At 39.5% G+C, this 22,928-nt stretch overlaps 1 protein-coding gene across 1 annotated transcript in view; it reads left to right on the forward strand.

Moving 5' to 3' along the window:
- The window catches only part of CFAP95 (cilia and flagella associated protein 95), a 43,557-nt gene that overhangs the window by 10,939 nt on the left and 9,690 nt on the right, over positions 1–22,928 (forward strand). The window contains exons 2-4 of the mRNA XM_075191726.1: positions 2,288–2,399; positions 11,635–11,756; positions 18,247–18,315. Of these exons, the coding sequence (XP_075047827.1) occupies positions 2,288–2,399; positions 11,635–11,756; positions 18,247–18,315 (303 nt within the window). The remainder of the gene's footprint in view (positions 1–2,287; positions 2,400–11,634; positions 11,757–18,246; positions 18,316–22,928) is intronic.

A 22,928-nucleotide genomic window follows, 5' to 3' on the forward strand; every position in this document is an offset into this window, starting at 1 on the left:
TCTATAATGTTCTCTGTATTGTATATAGTTCTGTAGATACTCTCTCAATTGGATACTGGTCACTAGTATACTGTTCTTATTGTTTAGCATTCACAAACATGTTCTCTGTATTTTATGGCTGTCACTAGAAGTTATTTTCATTGTATATCAGTCTCTATGATGCTTTCTGTATTGTATGGTGGTATCTAGTATGTTCTCTCTGTATTAAATATTGGTTACTAGGATGCTCTCTTATATTGTATATTAGTCACTGCAATGCTCTTTTGTATTGTATATCAGTCACTAAGATGCTTTCTGTATTAAATATCAGTCATTAGGTATCACACGCCAGGCTCACATTTGGGTCCCTCTCGGCGCTGAGTGTCACGCCCGTCCGATGGCGGTGGTCATCTTGGATTTGGGTCTGCTCATATGCAGATCTGATCTTCTTTTAAAACCTTCTCTTTACTATTGGTGCCTTAATCATTAGCAGGGTATTTAAGGCACCTGGACCTGCAGTCAGGTGCCTGTTCTTTGTGTGTCAAGCCCTGACAGTGCACAGATGTGGCTCCCTTTGCTCCTGCTGCTTCAGCTCGCTGTTCTAGTGATTTCCTGGTTGCTGCTCAGTGCCTCTCATCCACAACCATCACCTCCTCATGTTCAGCTTGCTGTTCCAGTGATTCCCTGGTTGCTGTTCAGTGCCACTCATCCACAACCAACACCTCCTTATGTTCAGCTCGCTGTTCCAGTGATTCCCTGGTTGCTGTTCAGTGCCACTCATCCACAACCATCCCCACTTAGTGTTCAGCTGGCTGTTCCAGTAATTTCTTGTGTACTGTTCAGTGCCACTCATTCACAATTATCACCTCCCCGTGTTCAGTTTGCTGTTCCAATGATTCCCTGGTTGCTGTTCAGTGCCACTCATTCACAATTATCACCACCTAGTGTTCAGCTCACTGTTCCAGTGATTCTCTGATTGCTGTTCAACCAGGTAATCTCTGGTTGAGAGATGCCGCAGAGTGGCATCTCTCTGCAGAGTTCCTCCCATTCCTGTGTTCTCCATACTGATGTCGTCTAACTCTCTCTCTGAGGGCCACGACCTGCAGGGCAGTGGCTGCAAAACCCATACCTCCTTGTTAGGCATTCCTGGGGAAGACAATCTGTCTCGTGAGACTCTGCGCCTCAGGGTAGAGTAGTCAGAGTAGAGTAGTGCCAAGTTAGGTAGATCCGGGGATCCTATATTTCTGCATCTGACCTTGACACTAGGATGTAGTCTGTATATGGCAATCACTAGGATTCTCTCTGTATTGTGTATTTATCACTAATACTTGCCAAATTATCATGCAAAACCCTAATACCTGGTTTATCTTGCAGTACATTTTGCATGGCTCATTCATGGGAGTATTTTCATTTAATTGTTTATTTTTTGGACGAAAAATAAATTTTTTGAATTGTTGCATTGAAGCAATGATTTGCCTATTTGTGTGTTAGCTCCACTTTCTCTGTCTCTTCCTGACATTTTTGTGACTTCATCTATTATTACAAGTTACACTATCATTGCCTACAAATGATGTGCCTAGGACTAACACCGCCTACTTTTGTGTTGGCCCCACCTATAATTGATTTGGTCCCACCTACAAAAATGCACTTTGATAATTTTTTCCAGGACCACTTTAAGTTCCCAATCCTCCCCTTACTTCATCTAATGTTTGCATCATAAACAGTGTTTATGCAGTATCACAAAGTGCATTAAATACATATACAGTAGAATGTACAAATATTCACTTATATTGTTTCTCTGTCTAAATTCAGTATTACCTTTGGATAGCAAACATTCATATATCTATTTCTAAATTCAGTAGTAGCTTGGAATGGCAACATCCCGCCTTTCTTGCCTTAGAAGGCAAAGTCTTGTTACAATTATGTCACTTTAATCTTCAATTACTGTTACCTTTTAATTAATCAAATCAATCCTATCGCAGTGACAAAATGTTATAGCGCTAATTAGAGTTAGGACTAACTTGTTAGCTGAAGCACCTTGAAAGTGGTAGATTGCTTATACATGAAAATATATGCAACTAAAACTTCTGCTTTTATTATTTTAGAAACAGTTTTCATATTTTAATTGGGTCTAATTTTATTGGCTGGCAGTTCAGTGCATGGGGATATAATGTCTTAGCTTTTTAGAACAAGCCGATATTGCTGATCAATTGTGTTAATTTATATTGTAACCTTCAAATTTTTTGTTATGGCATCAGTTTTGTAAACTTAAGATTAAAAACAATATAATTTTTTGTTTTTTGCTTAGGCATCAGGCTCGTGAGGCTGAACCTAAAGATTATAATGTTAAAGAGGTTCCTTTAGGCAAAGTGAATTTATGTCACTCTACCTATAGAAGGTTTGGAAATTCAAATATTGAAGTGAGTATCTTGTGATTTTTCTTTTTATTCAATGACATGATATTATTTTATCTATCACAAACTATTCAAAATCTCCTATATGTTTAAGTTCATTCCTTTATATATCTTATTTTAGTAAAAAAAAGAAGAAGTATGCAACAGTTTAATATTAAAATAATTTACACAGCTTTATCACCTGAAAACCTGGCTTTATGAGCTGGTAATTTAGAGCACAGTGCAGATGAAACCCTGGAAATCCTTGTGACACCAATATGCATAGCTGATGAACATACCACCCAAATATCCCAGTTTAAATAGGACACTCTTGGTATTGAGTCTCTGTCCCAAATAAATGTAGGATCCAGGCAAATTTAAAAAATGTTTTATATTGTGTCTGCCAATAAATGTCAGAGCATATACATGTCCCCCACCCTCTCTACATACACTTAACACCTCTTACAGATATAACTAACCCCTTTAATCCACATCATAACTATTCCTATCCCATTCTATCTCTACCTTAATCCTTTTCTTCATCCTACTCCTCTATACCCCTCAAGTCTATTCTCTATGCTCCCTTTCACTCCTTAAACTCATTCACCACCCTCATCAGCACGGAGCCGGATTAAAGGGAGGAAGGCACAGGAGACCCCCCCAATGCCTGTCACTGGAGACAGTCATTTGCCGCATGCATTTTTAAATGCATGAGGCTAACCTGACTTCACAGACTTCTCGGAGGACTGCCTGAGCGTTCCAAAAAGATATGAAGCAGCCTCACAATCCAGTGCTCAGATAGGAAGTGTTTTCACTTCCGTTCTGAGCAACAAGGAGCACACAGCGAGCCGCAGAACGGCGCCAGTGGTCACAACTAAAGGTAGGTAACATGCGATGAGACAGCTGAATGGAAGGGTTTGTAATGAGAGCTGTATGGATGGGGCTGTAATGAGAACTTTAGGAAGGGAGCTGTAATGAGAACTTTAGGGAATGGAATGCAATGAGAAGTATATGGAGTTGGCAATAATGAGAACCATATGGAAATGACTGTAATGATAACTATAGGGAAGTGGCTGCAATTAGAACTACTGGGAAAAGGCTGTAATGAGAACTCTAGGGAGGGGGTTATAATAATAATTACAGGGAAGGGGCCGTAATGAGAAGTGTAGGGAGGGGCTGTAATGAGAACTATAGGAGGGAGCTGCAATGAGAACTATATGGAGTTGTCCGTAATGAGAACTATAGGGAGGGTCTGCAGTGTTCTCCCCAGCAGGAGAAACAATGGGTTGCCCTATTATAACAGGACTCTCTTGGGTTTCAAACGCCAGGTGACAAGTTAAAACAGGCGAGTGGAGCACCCGGGATATAGGTACTGGGGAGAACACTGCAGCCCCTCCCTAACAAGCACTATGTGAGCTCTACAGCCAGCAGTGTGTGTTAGACCACTGACAACCAGTCTGACCATTCTTGGCAAGTGTGGGCAACCTCATCATCATCATCATCATCAACATTTATTTATATAGCGCCAGCAAATTCCGTAGCGCTTTACAATTGGGAACAAACAGGAGGATGGTAATAGGGTAATCTAGGGAAATTAAAATGGTGGTTGAGGAATATCATAACCTTGTCTGAAGAGGTGGGTTTTTAGTGAACGCTTGAAGGTTTGAAGACTAGAGGAAAGTCTTATTGTGCGTGGGAGGGAATTCCACAAATTGGGTGCAGCCCGGAAAAAATCCTGTAACCAAAAATGGCAGGATGGGATGAGAGTGGAGGAGAGACGTAGATCTTGTGCAGAACGGAGGTGTCGAGTAGGGAGATATTTTGAGACAAGTGAGGAGATGTATGTTTGTGCAATTTTGTTGATGGCCTTGTATGTTGATAACATGACCATAAATCCCACCCCGCAAGCTCGTTGCCTAGGTGTAATCCTTGATTCACAACTGTCTTTTCTTCCCCACATCAACTCTATATCTAAATCATATTACATACACCTAAAGAACATTTCCAGAATACGCACATATCTGACTACAGCTGGCAACATTTTCTGGGGAGAACACTGGGCTGCAATGAAAACTATAAGGGAAGGAGCTGCAATGAGAACTTTATGGAGTTGGCAATAATGTGAATTATAGGGAGGTGGCTCTTATGATAATTATAGGGAAGGGCCCGGAATGAGAACTATAGGGAGTGGACTGTAATGAGAACTATAGGGAAAGGGCTATAATGAGATCTGTAGAGTAGTAGATGCAATGAGAACTATAGTGAATATGTTGCAATCATTACAATCATAGTAATTAACCCTCCATCCATAGAGTTATCATTAACCCCCTATCCTCAGTCATCATTAAGCCCCCCTTCTTGCATCAACATTAACCCCTGCATCAATCATAATTAACACCTTCCATTCTGCTTCATTAGAACTCCACCATTGTGAATTATTATTAACTTTTCCTCAATAAGCTGCCATTATATCATTAACTCCCTTCATCATTAACCCCATAATTTATTATTAAACCCTCCACAATAGGTGGTGCAGCGGTTATAGGGCCCGGCAGTGAGCGGGCCGGTAATCCTCTACCACTACCTCTGTGGGGCCCGGTGATGCACTGTTCTGTCCCTGCCTCCACCATTAAACCCTCACTGTTATACTGATTCTCCTCCTTTACTCAGAACTACACTATAATGTTTATAAATTCATCACAGCTATGTATATGTTTTTTATATTTTAGAATATAAATCATTAATATGGAAAAAGTAATGCTATGTTGGGAAACTTGTATTAATTAAGATTGTCATATATTAATTTGGAATATTTAGTTTAAGACTCACATATGTCACAATTCTCCTATACCTCGGACTTATACACACAAATCAATAGGATAAGTGGGAATACCTAATATTGAGCCTAAAAGGAAGGATAAGGTGAAGGTGCATTTTGTGGACGGAAGAAACTTCATGTCGCCTATTTTGTTGTAACACTATATATTCATTCATATAGAGTTACATTCATTTCAAGATGTTGATTTTTAATTTAGCAGTTAATTTTGGGTGGGTTATTATTGCAATGACTGTTCAGCATGGTCTGCAAGTTCTGTTTTGTTTATTTTAGTAATTTAATGTTTATTTTTTTCATATAGCACTTTCTCCCAGTAGGATTCAATGCACTTTACATTGTTTTCAGAGGGGGGAGGGGGCTAGCTGTTATTCTATGGAGTCATTCACGAAAACTTTAATAATATAACATAAATTAAAAAAAATAACATATAGACAGAATAAAAAAATACACACTTCCAAAAACACACCACAACAGTGGGAAGAGTAGTTCCCAATACAATAAACCATTTGTTTTAGCTTTCTGTAAATGTTTTTGTGAAAAATACATAAGAAATGTATGAATATAACGAGAATATTAACGTTTATTATTATTATTATTATTATTATAATAATAATAATTATTATTATTAGTGTTATTGATAATTCTGTTATTATAAGCTGTAGTGAACAGGGCCTTCACACAGTTCATTTCAACTCATGTTTATGTAATATAAATAAAATATGTCTGTTTTATTTCCTCACTGCACAGCGCTGTAGAATATGTTGGTACTTATTGAATAAAAGGCAGTCGGATTTTGTTTTCCTCTGTGTGAACACTAGAGGGTGCACTAATACTGTCAATCATTATGATTACTTAGCTTACTTTTGTTTTAGACCAGTCCAATAAATAAGACACATACTTTGTAGTCTGAAGGTGAAGTAACCCCTGTAACATTTACAAATGTTCAGGAAGTAGGAGATCAATATGGATCAAGTTTTGAGAATATTTTTATGGTTTCAAACTTGCAGCATATATTGATGATGTGGAAAGAATATATTGCGCAAGAAAACACTTTCCAAAAAACTTTAGCTTTCTATGGATGATTGGAAACTTAAAAATACAAATCATTGTTAAAATGTCAACATTTAATTTTAAACAAATATAGGGTTCTGCTAACTCTGCCTGCTCTGTGTCATATTTTATGGACTTAAAGGGGAATAATAATATTCCCACTACTTACCGTGAGGATATGTCACCAAGTTATTGTTTATTGAGGGTGGGGATTTGTGAGGGTGGTAGACGATGGGCTTAGAGGAGATGTGTATTGGCTAACAAATTCCATGTGTGGCTAAATTGGTTGATTGGAACCGGTGGTTGTTTAGAGCCCATACACACAGCAATCTGTAGCCCTAGTCTATAACAATTTGATTGGCCATTAACCGTGCAGTGTGCATAGGCGCTTGTAGATGTTCATTGAGCTGTTTCATCCAAATACAATTGTTGTTGTTTTTGACAACTAAAAGGTTCCTGCAGCTGTTGTGAGTGGATTATCACACATAAACAAGATTGGGAGCAGGGCTTTCAGAGGGGCTAGAGAGGGATTGTCAACATACCAAAAGGAATGTAGTCTACTCAATGTCATGCAAGCAGGTATATTATGTATTCATCTTTAAATATGTCCATAAGATAAAACAAAGGAAAAATGTAAGAACATGGCTTACAGTGCTTTGAATATTGTTTCAATGAATTGAGGACTGCTTTTGTTTTTGAAAACGTTCTGTAAAGTAATTTTTTAAGAGAATATACATTTATCACTACAAGCGCGTGTTAAAACAACATATAGGGGCATATTCAATTGTTGGCGTTACATGTAAAAGTAACACAGCGTGCTCACTATTAACATCATTATGGTAATAGTGTGTGTAAATACCGTTATTATGGTACCTCTAACACTAGATTTCAGCTCGCAGCTCAGGGAGCTGCGAGCTGAAATCCGGCTTGGAATTACCGTAATAACGGTAATAAATTTAACGCCGCGGGAAACTGCAACAATTGAATATGCCCCATAGACTGAAGTCAATTCACATTGCTATAAATCTTTCCCTCCATCAGTTTTGCTTTGTGTGGATCATAGCTAATTTTTAATTGTAATGCTTTTAAAAAATATTCATATGTTTTTATTTGATTTTCTTTGCAATGGAACATTTATTATGTGTCTTTTAAGTTTACATAATCATTTACATTGTTCCTTAAAGACGATTAGAATGCCATATTTTTATTTATTCATGTACATGAGTAATTTTGTCTAGGGCAAAGATACATTTATTTAATAAAGTAAACTAATGAAAAGTAAAGTATCTATCTATGGTATTTAAACAATCCTTGTGTGGATCTCTATTAAATATGACTTACATTTCACTAACAAATTTATGCTTGGCACTATTAGTTTATGGAATTACTCCTAATGCTTAAAATAGATTATCTAGAATTCCCTGGTAAAACCTGAGACACACACTTGCAATTTGACAGATATTTTGTAAATAACTTACCTTCCTTAGCAACATCTGTAATCATGGGAACAGTGCAGTGTATGGCTTGTTTCTATGGTTACAAATGTTGCTAAGGAGAATCAGTTATTCACAACATATATGTAAATTTTCAGAAACAATGTGTTTTTGAGACTTCATCAGTTGATTTCAGGTAGATGACCTATTTCAAGTATAAGACATTTTCAGAAGATTGCAACTGAAGTAGACCTGGATACAGATACACCTGTCATAAGGCTTTTATTTTGTAGGGTGCTGGAGGGCTGTTGTTGAAGCTTATGATGAACTGCAGCACTAGCTATTTGTTTATGATTGGCTGCTTGTGTATTGACCCTTCCAGCTGATAGTACTTAATTCATTAGCATGGCTGCTATGAAATTGCAGCCACATTACTTAATTGATATTTCCATTTAGACTGTGGCAGGAAAAAAGACTAGAATTTAGTTTTTAAAGGGTAAAACAATGGACGGTGGTATTTAATTTAATTTGTTTTGTATTAGTATTTTGTGTTTGTATTTAATTATATTTCATATGGTAAATGTGACTTTCACATCTATTAATAACTTTTTTTTACTAATAGCATTATTATATTGGACATGTGATATTCGCATTTACTACTAACACTGTCAAACTACATCTGTATGATATCCATACTCTTTCTTTAGGCTTTTGTGGTGTGTAAGCATATATTATTCTTATTTCTGATGTAAACATGGCGTATATGCCAGTGATGTATAGCTGGACGCATCTTGTGATTTGTGAACATACAGTATATACATAAATGTGCTTATTTCATGCATACCTTGTTACCAGATTACATTTGGCGTCCAACTCTACATGAATGAGACTCAAATGAGCAGTCATCTTAGAAAAAGGAGTAAACGTTTAAATAAAGTAAATGCGGATTTTCCACTCTGTCCGCAATCTCGCAAATGATTGTGCAGAGTGTTCACATGGTGACTTTTTAGAAAGGGTCAATGGCATACTTGCCAACTCTCCCTGAATGTCAGGTAGACTCCCCGAAATAGAGGTGATCTCCCTCACTCCCTGAAGAGTCTGGCATTCTCCCTAATGCTGAGCCAGTACAAGACGTGGTTGGCTTCGCCATCTGTGGCATGATGACACAGTTCAGAAATTGTGTCCTATGTCCATGTATTGATGCCTATGGAGGTGGCCATTTTCATGGAGACCAAGATTTAATCAAAGACTGACAGGTAAGACAACATGACTTCAGTAATGGAGACAGAAATGTAAAAGACACTTCAGTCTCTAGAGATTCATTAGCTGCTTTACTTTAACGCGTAGTTGCCTACTCTCCTGGAATGTCCAGGAGACTCCTGCATTTCTGGGACAGCTCCTGGGCTCCCGGGAGAGCAGGGCAACCTCCCGATACACGCCCTCGCAATAGATAAGTGGTGGGGGCGGGGCTCAATTATAGAAAAATGGTGTCATCTTAGCCCTCCCCCTTCTGTAATTGACCAAAATTGTGACAATCGTTTAGGGGGTGGGGCCAAAATAATGCGATGCATCCAGCCCCGCCCCCACATGCCCACCTCCCCTGGGATCTCCCTGAAGCCAATGAGGAAAAGTTGGCATGTATGGTCAATGGGTCAAGCTTAGGGTCACTACCGATCATGTGTCTGTATATAAATCCACCTGTCTGGATAGATTATTTCTATTATTTAGGAGTCTTCAAGTCAGTTTCAGGCATATGAAGCTTTCCACATTGAGTTTAAATGGAGAGACTCTCTACTCCCATGGCACAGTTTTTGATGACATTGGTTACAGAGAGATATGGGGCAAATCTGATAATAAATAACCTTTTAAGTTGTTGCTGGTATGTTATTTAGCAAACGAAAACCACAGGCTTTCATAAATCTGAATGTCCAATGGAAGGATTTCTTTCACTTTGTAGCCTTTTTGTGTATACAATAGAAATGCAAATCTGTGCTCGCCATAAAATAAAATAAGATGTGACAACAAATATTTACATTAACTTTTTTTTTTGCATTCATTGAAATCAAATATTCACATTTTATAATTTCAATAAATAAGTTCAGTGAACAGGAAGACTAAATAAAAAACTCTCGGAATGTGTTTTTAGTTTTGTGCTGTTATAATGTACATGTTAGCATTTTGTAATACATTTTTAAGTTGATATGCTTAGTGTATAAGTCAGGGTTTCCCAAACCCAGTCCACAGGGCTCCCTAACAGTGCAGGTTTTCCGGATCACATGTGACATAATTAGGACCACCTGTGAATCTGTTATAATGTGTCAGTCAGTAATGAATACACCTGTGCTCCAGCAAGGAGATATGGAAAACCTGCACTGTTGGGGAGCCCTGAGGACTGGGTTTGGGAAACTCTGGTATAAGTAATTTCATACTACATATAGAAAAAAGAAAAAGAAAAACATAAGAGGCACTCCAGTCCCTTATAGGTGAATTCCATATATAAATATAAAACTTAACTTTTATTATATATTTTAAATGAAAAAACTGCGAAGTATTAAAAATGGTGAGTGGTGTGTATGTATTGTGTTAAAACAAAAACACCCGACAGCAGTACAGGAAAAAGGGAATCCTTATTAAAACATCAAGAGAATAATCCCCATAGTTATCTCTTTATAAGATTTTAATCATCAAATCTCTTGATGTTGTATATATTGATACAACTGATCTCCAAATATTTCTGAGAAAAAAGAGAAGCGATCTCAAAGTTCATTAAATGCTGTATATTATAGATCTAATTAGATTACATCACACAGTCTGAATGTATATGTCTATCTTTGGATGGAAAAATTTTGCCGTGAACAAATAGATAACGAGTCCCATCTGTGTGCGACCACATCCCTATGTTACTTTGATAATTTCATACTATCCAGGCTGAACGCACTTTGGAGTAATTTTCAGCCTGTTAGTGTAATTCTTTTGCACTGGAAAGACTGTTGTGTCATAGCGTGACTGTTTTTTGCCCTTGTTTTACACCGCTGGACATTCATGTTCATTGTAAGATACCATCAATTACAAATGAGTATTATTTTGCTCTAAGTGAAGGGTTGATTGAGATTTCGGCTAAGCACACCTAAATCACTACATATAAAATTATGTTCTGTATGGCAAACAGCAAAGCGTTTCCTAATTTGTGTAAGGGGTTTTTGTTTATTGTTCTGTACTGTTTCACCCTGTATAGTCTACTGTTTGTACGGTGTGCTGCGCCGCAGAAATTTTGTGGCGCCTAACAAATAAATGATAGTAATAATAATAATAATTTTAGAGAATTCTCTTTACACTGGGGCAATCCAGGAGGCCTGGCGCCTCACAGGTCACAATATTATTTTCATCCAGTTTAGGCCAAAGACTGCAGCAAGCTGGCTGGTTACTAAGCGACAGAGCAACATCACTGGAGAATTTGGCACTGGAGCCTGAAGAGGGACAAGAACAATGCTACCCCACCTGTGTGTGTGTGTGTGAGCAATGGCACTGGAGAATTTGGAACTGGAGATTGACAAGAATAATGCTACCTCTCCTTTGTCTGTGTGAGCAACGGTGCCGGATCTACTGGGGAGGGAGATACTTGGGAAATCCAAAACCCGTGAGATCCGACGACGCAACAATGATGTTTTGCCTCAATGTCTTTTCCGATGTCAGAAATCGGGGGAGAGTACCGAGCTGGCTCAGTACTCAGATTTGTGATGTTTGGGGTGGCTCAGGTTTTATAAAACCAAGCCTGCTCATCTCTATTTGTGACCTTCTGTAACTTCAGTAAGACATTACATTAAATGACATATATGTAATTTTGGAAATAATTTCTGGTAGTTTTATTACATATACTATAATATGCCAATTTTCTGAGGATAGATTATTGGTAATTAGCTTTTTTTCATTTATTTTTATTTAGGACTGGAAAACTACAACTAATGAGCATTTGTCTCAGATTTATCTTAAAGAAGACTATGAAGTCAGAGATGTTTTCAAAAAAATGGTCACTGAGGATAACATCAATACTCCCCATATTAAAAGGTAACTTTTCTTTAAATTTATTTACAGAAAACTGGTGACTGAACATATGTCATTATAGTTCTTTACTTAGTGACTCTCTGAAGTGAATTATATAACCTTAAATAGTTAATAAAAAACCTATTCTGTTCCATAATTATTCCATAGGATGACTTAGGTGCAAGTTCATGATGGATTTCTGCATATCTATTTCCTCCAGTAATAGCTGCTTATCATAAACATTTGTGGTCAGTGTCGGACTGGGGCATGAAGGGCCCACCGGGGGAATGCAGTGATAGGGGCCCACTATATTGGGGTGTGGCTAACTTTAAGAGTGGGTGTGGCCAGTAAAGGGGGTGTGGTCAGGCCATGGAGGACAACTTATAGCACTATTTTAAATGTGCACCTTTTTGGATGCAATGCATTAGACCCTGCCCCCTCTACTGGTAGGGAACTACATGGGACCCATTAACAAAACACTTGTGGTTTGGAAGAAACTCCAGTACCAGCTCCTGTAGTCTCCTAATGCACCAAGACTGTTACTTATGATAAGTGCATCATTTTGTTACCTCCAACCCTCGCCTCATATGTTGTTATTGCCCATCATGTATTGAGCTTATAAGGTTTTATTCAGGTGTAAGGATGATTTTGGCCCTCATAACTACATTGGGGACAAATAAATGGTCCACAGAGGAATACGTCAGTTCTGTTCTTAATCTACAACAACATTTTTACAATATTTTTGTATTCAGAGTGGTAATTAGAGGGGGGGGGGGGTAGTTATAATTCAGTTACATGGAAACTTTCCCTCTCCAGAGACCAGGGCTTTGCAGAGTTTATTTTTTAGCACCAGGGAATATTTTGGGATTCAGTGAGATTATCTGAGACCGCAGAATTCCTCTCATCCTTGTCATTGTCCGTCCTGCGGTCTCGGTGGTGTCACATAAAGTGACAGATGTCCCAGGTGTAGAACATCCTTTATAAAGCCAAGTTCTCACTCAGACATAGCACATGAGAGTTTGTGACAACTGCTCTGTGAATTTCCATGGAGAGGTCCAGCACAGCAGGTTACTTCCCTGGCTGATACCCAAATAATGAGCCTTATTGTTCTCTTCCACCACCCAGTGAGAGAGAGATGAGGTGGAAGACACACGCGGTGCTGATTCCTCACGCTTTATACCGCTGGAAATACACCATTTTATTGCAGGGTAAATCCTGAGTCTTCTCCATTAGCGAGAGAGCCTGGGCAGAGTTCCTCCTTAATGTGTCATCAACTGGGATTTATGATGACCAATTTCATGGCTTTGAAATGTATCTGCAGCAGATTTGAAGGTAGAATTCAAAGAGTTATCACTTTATATGCAAAGAGGGATTTACTAGTGCAAATGTGTAGTATTTGATGTCAGCCATAGCTTTCATTGTCCTACTGTATTCACTATCCCTGTTTCTTTGACCTATTTATGTAGTTTCATGATGATTGATATATCAGTAACAGAGGAGAATATAAGGTAAGGGAGAGCGGGATCTCAGGCTGAGACACAGTTATCATTATATCCCAAATAAAGTCCAGTTAGCGTCAAACTTACATTCTGCATAAACCAGGTGCTGGATGATCTGCCACGCGCACAACTAGGCGCACACCTACCCGCACACCTACCCTCTGCTCCCCGGGGACGCCTCCGTAAGCTAAAGTGTGCCAAGGTTTGTGGGGCGGAGTCTGAAGCGACGCAATATACAAAAGTGTCAATGTCACAAAAAAAATCCAACCTCAGCGACTGTAGAACCTGACAATGCGCAAGCTATAAACAAACATGAAAAAAACAAACTATTGCGTTACTTACAAAGCTCCGGTCCTTGATTCATGTTCCTCTGGGCGGCCGCTGCTTGATTACAGGACGTCCTCCTCCCCTGCTCAAAACTGCTGAAAAACACACTACAGCACAGGTGCAAAGAGCCCAGACGCGGCTCTCTGCACCTGCGCGGTAGTGTGGTTACAGGAAGTGTCACCGCCGCCGCCGCCATCCAAAACAAAGTTCAACAACAAGCCCCGCCCTAACAATGAAGGGGGCGGAGCTTCAACCCCGCTGGGCCTACCGGTGGATAGTCCGAGGCTGTTTGTGGTGGTGCAGTTGAGTCATTGGTCCTCTCTTTTTAGTATATTCATTTCTACTTGCTATAGCATTGTACATTTCCAGTAGTTTTGATTGTACACTCATTATTGCCTAATATTTTTCACTTATTGCTCCACTACTACAGGACACATTTTAGATTTCTTAAGGGCAGGAAGTGAAAATAACCTAAAATGCTCAAGGCACTCTATTGGAATAATTGAAAAAGTACTTTTTGTGTGATTAAAATGTGACAGCCCACAAAAGCAGGAGCTCCATAAAGACTGCATATTCACACCAGTCCTGCTCACACAAATGCCCTGTCCTTTTAAATAAACCTGCATAAAGGCCTGCTAATTATTGCAGCTCTCCAACAGCATTGTGAAACACCTCCCATACCCTAGACTTCTCAATTTTCTTAGACAACAGGAAGGGGGTTGAGTGTTCAGCAATTTACAGAATATCAATTAAAATGCTTTTCTTTTTCTTTGACCAATCTAATAAAAAAGAAAGTTAAAAGATAAGTTATAAGTTTTGACGTAATGTTTTTCACAGAATGCCCTATTATAAAATGCATAAATTGGTTTGTGTGGTACGAAAGGGTTCCATGCTCTTTTTATCCTAGGTAGCAAAATAGTTGAGTTTGGTCCTAGTTGCACAATGCAGTTGTACATGAAATGTGCAATTTCATAACTTGTCAGAATTAATATAAGAAGATGAATTATGACTTCACTGTTTGGTTGTTTGACTCTGTTTAATTTTGCTCTTGATCTGATATGGTCTCTTAACTTGGGTTAGCTGTTGTTTCCAGCGTCGGACTGGCCCAGCGGGCTACTGGTTAAACCACCGGTAGGCCCAGCTACCGTACGGCCACACCCTCTTTCACCAGTGGGCGGAGCTTACCTGGAGACCCCTCACGTCGTCCCCGGTGCGTCCCCGCTGCTGCGTTCGCAATTGAAAGATGACTGGCTGTCACTGACAGCCAGTCATCTTTCACATGCGATCACAGCTGCGATCATGTGACCTGCCCCCTCACCCTTTCAGCTGATGTTCCCGTGCCGCTGAAGGGAGAAGAGCAGAGAGGCTGCAGCAATCAACTTTTGGGTAAGTATTAACCAGTTGTTTATATTGTTTGTGATATATATATATATATATATATCACAGTATATGATCTCATGCAGGATTAACAGATAAGGATTTTTTCCATAATAGAGTCCCTGAAAAATTATTCAGAGTTATACACCCCGCTTTAGATCTATATTGAGAGAGGGGCACCATTTATCTGGTATCAGTACCAATGTGCAGTGTTGTCTTTCCATAGGATAATTATATGCAGCGTTGATTTTACATTGTAAAGGGAAATTCTAATAATGTCACCATTTGAGATCACTAGGGACTTTATGCTGTACAGATAGTACAGATGAATCAACTATCACATGCAAGATATAGTGTGTGTGTGTATGTATATATATATATATATATATATATATATATATATATATATATATTGTCACGGGCACTAGGAGTCTTTGCCCAGGATATCACCAGATGATGATCTTACCAGAGTAGTGTGGGTTACACAATGGTCCTCTGCTAGCAGGGTGACTAGCGGAACATATGACTCAGCAGATGGTGAGAGGGTGCAAATAGAAAAGTCAATGACTAGCAGCAATCTGGTTAATGATTAGGTAGATATGAACACGAGGATCTTGATGGACGTGAAGAAGTGCAGGAAGGAAACAGGGAAGTCAGTGGTCTGCGTACAGCAAGTTGTACCACTGCTTATGGTTAAGAGACTTGTCCAGGTGCAGGTAGGTAGCGGGGAAGTCAGTGGTCTGCGTATAGCAAGTTGTACCACTGCTTATGGTGAGAAGACTTGTCCAGGTGCAGGTAGGTAGCGGGGAAGTCAGTGGTCTGCGTATAGCAAGTTGTACCACTGCTTATGGTGAGAAGACTTGTCCAGGTGCAGGTAGGTAGCGGGGAAGTCAGTGGTCTGCGTATAGCAAGTTGTACCACTGCTTAATAGGTGAGGAGGTGTACAAGTGTTGATGAGTGGAAACATAGAATGTAGACACTGAGAGCACAAGGAACTTGATCCCAAACAATATGCACAAGTCTATGTTGGTGTGGCAGGTGCTGCTTGACAGAGACGAATTCACTACTGGAATCCAGGCTAATAGCAGAAGGTCAATTAGCAGATGTATCTCACGACTGAACAAAGAGGTAAACTTGCCAGCAGATATGCGGAGTAATAACACAGTCTCAGGGAGATAGAGGATTCCGTGGGTAAGTGGAGAACACTGCACGACCAGCACGAGTAAAGAAACCACAGGGGAGTGGTAGCGGTAATCAGGGTCCGGGTCAGCACATAGGCAGAGAACTTGACACGGATAGAACAACGATGAGCAATGCAGGAATCACTGGAGATAGCGAACACGAGTAGAACACAGGAGACTTGAAGCGGTCTGGAAACCGGCAATGAGTTGAGCAGGAATCAGCAGGAAGCTGAAGACATAGTAGAACACGGGAGACTTGAAGCGGTCTGGAAACCGGCAATGAGTTGAGCAGGAATCAGCAGGAAGCTGAAGACACGGAAAAGTACACAGGAACACCTTCAGAGACTCACAGGGAATGAGACTCCAAGATCAGGCAACGAGGTAATGAACACAGGTGCTTTAAATAGGGAGCGTTGCCTGATCAACCAATTAACTAAAAGCAAAGGTCAGAAGAGTTCTTAGGAACTGCGCATGCGCAGACCATCAGGATGGCAGGCGGCCAGGGTTCAGGATAGGTGCTGGCAGGAATACTGGAGAGCCACGCACCAGTGAGGAGGCACTCACGGTCCGGTGAGTGACATATATATATATATATATATATATATATATATATATATATACATGTGCGTGAATTGAGAGGACTATTGCAGGCTTAATATGAATCGGGGACACTTGCGTGGCATAACATTTCGGGCACTACCGTGTGGCATAGCATTGTTTTGGAGGCACTACTGTGTGGCATAGGGGGGCTGCCTATCTATACTAAACTATAGGGGGGCTGCCTATGCTAAATTATAGTGAGGGGGGGCTGCACAGAGAACACTATAGGGAGGGAGTGATGGGACCTTTAATGCTGAGTTGGTTTGGGTCTATAATTGAATGTGGGGCTGAGTGTGGGGACTGTCTATTAAATGTGAATATTAATTATTTAATGCTAGGAATGGTCGTGGGAAATGGATGTATTAAACATAAATGCTAATAATTTATTGCTGGGACTGTTTGGAGGGAGGGTAATAGGTTTATTTATTAAATGGGAATACTATTAATTTAATGTTGGGGTTGGTTGGAGGGAAATAGATCTATTCATCAAATGTGAGCACTATTACTTTAATGTTGAGGCTGGAGAGAGGCCTAATTATTAAATGTGGGTGCTGTTGATTTAATGGCAGGGATGGTTGACATTTCTAAATGTACCCATTATTTTTTCCAAATAGGGCCCTCAACATTCCAGGATCCAGACAAGCCGCAACTAAAGAAACCAGCAGCCACAGGTGGTAAAAGTGACAACAACAGGTAGGACAGTCTGTCAAATGATCTGAGTCTAGTGCAGGCTCCGCTAACCTGTGGTACTCCAGGTGTTGTGAAACTACAAGTCCCAGCATACCCTTCCAGCAATAAGCTGCTATATATTGGCAAAGCATGCTGGGGCTTGTAGTTTCACAACACCTGGAGTGCCACAGGTTAGCCAATCCTGGTCTAGTGGGACAATCGTGATTTTTGGTGACTGTTCTGCCCAATCTAAGGGGCAGGTCAAGACTGTGTATTCTTTATACACACACTGCATTCTTTATATACTGCACTAAGGTGCTGGCTGTCCTTCGTGGACTGACCACTCCCCCTCTAGTGTCTGGTCCCGCCTCTATGATGGCTGACCACACCCCCTTTGGTGGGCCCCTAGTGTTGCATTCCCCGGTGGGCCCTTCATGCTCCAGTCCGACACTGGTTGTTTCACAGTAACTTACACTCAAAATGGCTTACTTTAAAGGGCATATTCAATTAAGAGCAAAGTGCCTCCAGAATGAACCTGAAGGCACTTCATGTTACTGCAACATTGAGGGTTTCCCTTCGGATTGCGAAGGAAAATCCACAATGTTGCAGTACTATATTCACACTTTATATGCGCAGCTGCGATATTCTGACCTAATTAATTATCAATGTCAATTGAGGTTTGACAGCAGTCAACATGGAGAAATTGGGCAGCAATGTTCTTAGTGCCATAGATGGTTATATATGATTGATTGTGAGCCAATCACAACCCATCTAAATGTAGTAAACTATGCAAATTATTTCAGATAAAAATGACGGGATAAGACTTGTAATGTGTAATTTCTGTAATTCATTGTTTTGCAGGCAGACTGGCCTTCCAGAGTCTGGTTATACAGCTGTGTTGCCACACCATAGTGAAGATCATCGAAAAATGTAAATATAAGAAATATGTTATACATTTTAAGAGTTGCTTTTCCAATGTACCTTTTATTATTTTGAGTCTACATGTACAAAACTGGCATTGTAGTCACTGGGAACATTTAAAACACTTTTGAATGCAACGGCACTAATGCAATTATCTTCTGTTTGTTGACAAACTCTTGCCTATTTTAGCACTGTGGCCTGTTTCCTTGGTCATGCAAGGATTAGTCAGGCACCATGGAGTGGATTGCAGGCTGAGATTTATTTGAATGTACACTGTAACATTTATCATGGGGTGCTGTTGCCTACTGTCTCCTTGCTGGAATTTGTTCTATGAATTGGGGTCTGTCAGATCCAACCAATCAAAACGTTGTTCATTAGCATTTGATTTGGGATAAAAGGACATTTCCTTTCAGTCCAAGAAAATTATCCGCTTGTATTCATGCCAATTTAGTTTAAATGGAGCACAGGCAAACACGGAAGCCCAATCATAAAACTAAACATCAAGCCTTTGTTTAACCATTTATGTTTAATTTCCTATGATCAATAAAGTATTACCACCAGTTATTTTATTACTCACGTTCTGTCTGATTATCCAATTAATAAAAATGTCATATTTTAATAAACCCACCTCTGACACCAGTTATTTTAGTAACCTCACTCACTTCATTCATAAACACTCCATTATAGTACTGCAGTGTAATGTCAGTACATTCATTGCTAAGCAAGAAAAGCTTCTATAGAACATTGTCTAAAATAGATGTGCAAAATATCCCATAATACAAAAATGTACATTTACATGTACATAAGTTCTAGTTATATTTGCTTAGTAAACCTTTTTTCCACGTTGGCTAAAAGAGGCTTGGATTACTGACAGTAAATCTGTTAAGCGTAGGAACCCCTCATCCCCAATCATAACTTCGTCTCATATATCTTCAGTTTTGATAAGCTTTTCAAATGTTAACATACATATTTGTAGGTCTTTATATAAAACAGTTTTTATTTTAGGTTTTTCTAAACACTCTAAAAACCTTATTTGTTATACTTACACACACTTACTGCTTGGAACAATAACAACTGATTGGTAATATTTTTTGTAGGACGTTCTTTGCTGCCAAGAGGAATTCTGTTGTGTGGATGATCTTGTACTCACTCTGTACTGAAGCGAATACTACATACAATTGTCATAGTTAATAGCCCACTAAATAAGGCTTAGATTAGATAGCAGATGGAACTATAAGTCCCTGCATATTATGGCAGTCACTTGCTGATAGATCATGCTGGGACTTGTATTTCCACAACAGCCACAGAGCCACATGTTGCCTGAACCAATCGTAACTGATGACCTTAGCCTGCTAATGATTTAGTTCATCATTGTAATTCTCTTTGGATATACTCAAACAGAAAAAATACTTTATTATTGCAATTTCTTATGAAGTGTAATAGTAGTAAACTACATCAAATAATCGCATGGAGACTAAATTATATGTTTCTAATTATTACTAAACTAAACGGCTTATTATAGAAAGTGAATTAGCATTGAATCACAGAAAAAAATAATGCATTAGACAGATTAATTGAAGACTTTAGAAATGCACCATTGTCAACTCCAATTACTGTCACATGTCAGGCAGACATTTTAATAGCTACAAATAAACAGCAATAGACGGGTAGACAAAGTCATTTTCAAATGTAGTAAACAGTATGTTGTGTAAATATTAAAGGGACATGGTTATGCTTGACTGCCTCTTTTTTTTTTTTTTTTTTTAACAAAAAATGAAATAATAAAATTCTATATCTGACATGTACATTTTGTACTTGCATGGACATCAGTATTTGTAATTCCCTAGTTTTGTGTCCTATTCCCTTAAAATCGTTTACTCCACTCTTGTGTTGTCATTGCCGGCTGCTATGCTCTAACACTCCATAGACCGAAAAAGCAACATGGAGATTGAAGACCCTGTATGCCATCAAATTAATGATTATCATTAATTAATTTTAAGGAACTTATTTTGAGAGAACGTTCTTGAGAATTAGCTGTCCTTCTGCATTAATTTTGCTTACAATATGATCTTCATTTAAGTATTACTAATAGGTAAACATAATTTGTTTTTTTTTTCATTTTGGAGTCAGAGTCCTGATCATAATCAAATTAAAATGTTGTGTCATGACATTAAGCAGGTAGTTCTGTAAAGAGAAAGTAGTATAGAGATTGATTAACAGGTGTAGTAAGCATGTGGGTGAATTTATTGGTGCTAAAGGAGGTGTTACAAATTACTATATTTAAAGATTCAGACAATAAACCTATTTTATGAAGTGCACTGAATGCCTTTGTTTTGCACACATAGATGGTCCACCCAGTGCAGTTCAAGGTGCACGTTGAAGACACCTTCACAAACTAGATGTTTTCCAGGGAAACATCTATTAAAGTTATTTTATTGTTTACCAATAATCATTGTCTATGCGATTTGTGTGGTTCCAACTCACAAAGCGATTTACTAGCAAAAGCAAAAGAATAACAATTAAATAAATAAGTACAGCTGATACATTTGCCGCGCTTGTGCTGGATCCAGCTTACAGTCATTCAATCCTGAAGTCTGTGATCAAAGAGACTGCAAGCGGATTCCAGAGAGCAATATATATACATTTGGTGTTACAGTAAATACAATACAGATCACTTGGCATGTTTTCATAGGTTCAGGCTCCAGGACAGTCCAGTATAGTGTATTTCATAGGTCCGTTCAAACGACACCCTCCAAGGGTGGGGGTCAGCTCTCCAAGGGTGGGGGTCAGATGCATACTAATATTCCTGCCGACAGCTAGTTCAAACTGGTCCATTTACACTATACACACAATACCATTCTGATCACTAAATCCCTATAGTCCATAACTAGCATACACAAAGTGCGTTCTTATAGCTGATTATTATTATCCTTTATTTGTTAGCCGTCACAAGAGTTCCGCAGCGCCGTACAATGCACAAACAATAGACAGTACAGGGTAAAACATTACTGAGCAGTAATCAAAAATACCAACACTTCAGAAGCTCCAAGCAGACACCAAACATGATATGTTTCCTGTAACCTGAACCTTAGATCTCCCTAAAGTGCATATAACATTATAATATTTAAAAATAAACTCAATAACATTTGTTCATAATGTGGGTTGGAACTATTATAAAATGAACTATGTACAAGTGAATGTGTAAGAGTATGGGTGCGTTATTTATAGTGCGATTGCATCATGACACATGGTGTAGTAATCGCGATCGCACGGTAAACCAATATTAATCGATATAGTTTCTTTCATACAATTATTTGACTTTGACACATCTGATAAAGCGTACATTAAAATCCAACCTCATAACATTTTAGAGCCACCTCTTTTCACAAAATAAAATAATTTTCTCCTAAGATACTGTCATTTTATACTCATTTATAGCCTAATGTAATATGAGAATGAGGGGACATTGCAGCTTCTTTTATTATATGTGGTTTATTTGTCTGTTTGAATTGTTTACATTGGGCAAAGTGTGCTTACAATGCATGCCATTAAAAGGATGTAATGCTTGTGCACCGCTCCCCAAAATTAGTAACACTGGTAAGCAGGGCCGCCAAGAGGAAATCAGGGCCCTGGTACAACAAGTTCATGGGGCCTCCCTTATAGTTGAGCATGGCAAAAGTGGGAGTAGGTGTGGTCATACAATTGGGGGTGTGGCTATGCATCATTGGGGTGTGGCTAGCAGGTGAAAAACTAGAAAACTAGGCCACCCTCATACAGAAATAAACCTGCATTGTTGTGTACACCATTGGCAGAAGGGTGCAGTGCCACAAGCCCCCTTTGCCATCATAAACACACACTACCACAAGCCCCCTGTGCCATCACACACACACACACACACACACACACACACACACACACACACACACATTACCACAAGCCCCTTGTGCCATCACACACACATTACTGTGCCCCTTCATCACCACGTTGTGCCTCCTTATGATCACACTGTGCCCCTTCAACACAACCATGCTGTGCCCCCTTATGATCACACTGTGCTCCTTCAATATCACACTGTGCCCCTGCATCACAACCATGATGTGCCCCCTCATGATCACACTGCACCCTCCATGCTGCTTTTCCCTCCTTCACCTGGCTCCCCTTCATTACTCTGTGCCATGGTGCTGCCCCCTCTCCTTCATTACTCTGTGCCATGCTGTCCCCCCTCCTTCATCACTGTGCCATGCTGCTCCCCCCCCTCATTCTTTACTCTGTGCCATGCTGCTTCCCTCTCCTTCATCACTCTGTGCCATCCTGCTCTCCCCCATTCTTCATCACTCAGTGCTTTTCTACCCCCCTCCCCCCTTCATCATTCGGTGCCTTTCTGCTTTCCTCCCCCTTGCCTCGGTTCCATTACTTACCATTGTATTGGCCGCTTTCATCTCTTTTCTTCTCTTCTGACTTCTGTCTTCTTGCGTGGCTACTCTCTGCGATGCTCCTCACTGAATGTCGAGACATGATGATATCACGCCTGACATTCAGTGCCAACAGAGCAGGAAGGAGGATGGGTGCCGACGCCATCATGAGGTAAGGTTGTAATTTTTCTTTTACTACCCTGCTCCCCC

Source organism: Mixophyes fleayi, chromosome 1 (genome assembly GCF_038048845.1).
Source record: "Mixophyes fleayi isolate aMixFle1 chromosome 1, aMixFle1.hap1, whole genome shotgun sequence".
NCBI classification, from domain to species: Eukaryota; Metazoa; Chordata; class Amphibia; order Anura; family Limnodynastidae; genus Mixophyes; species Mixophyes fleayi.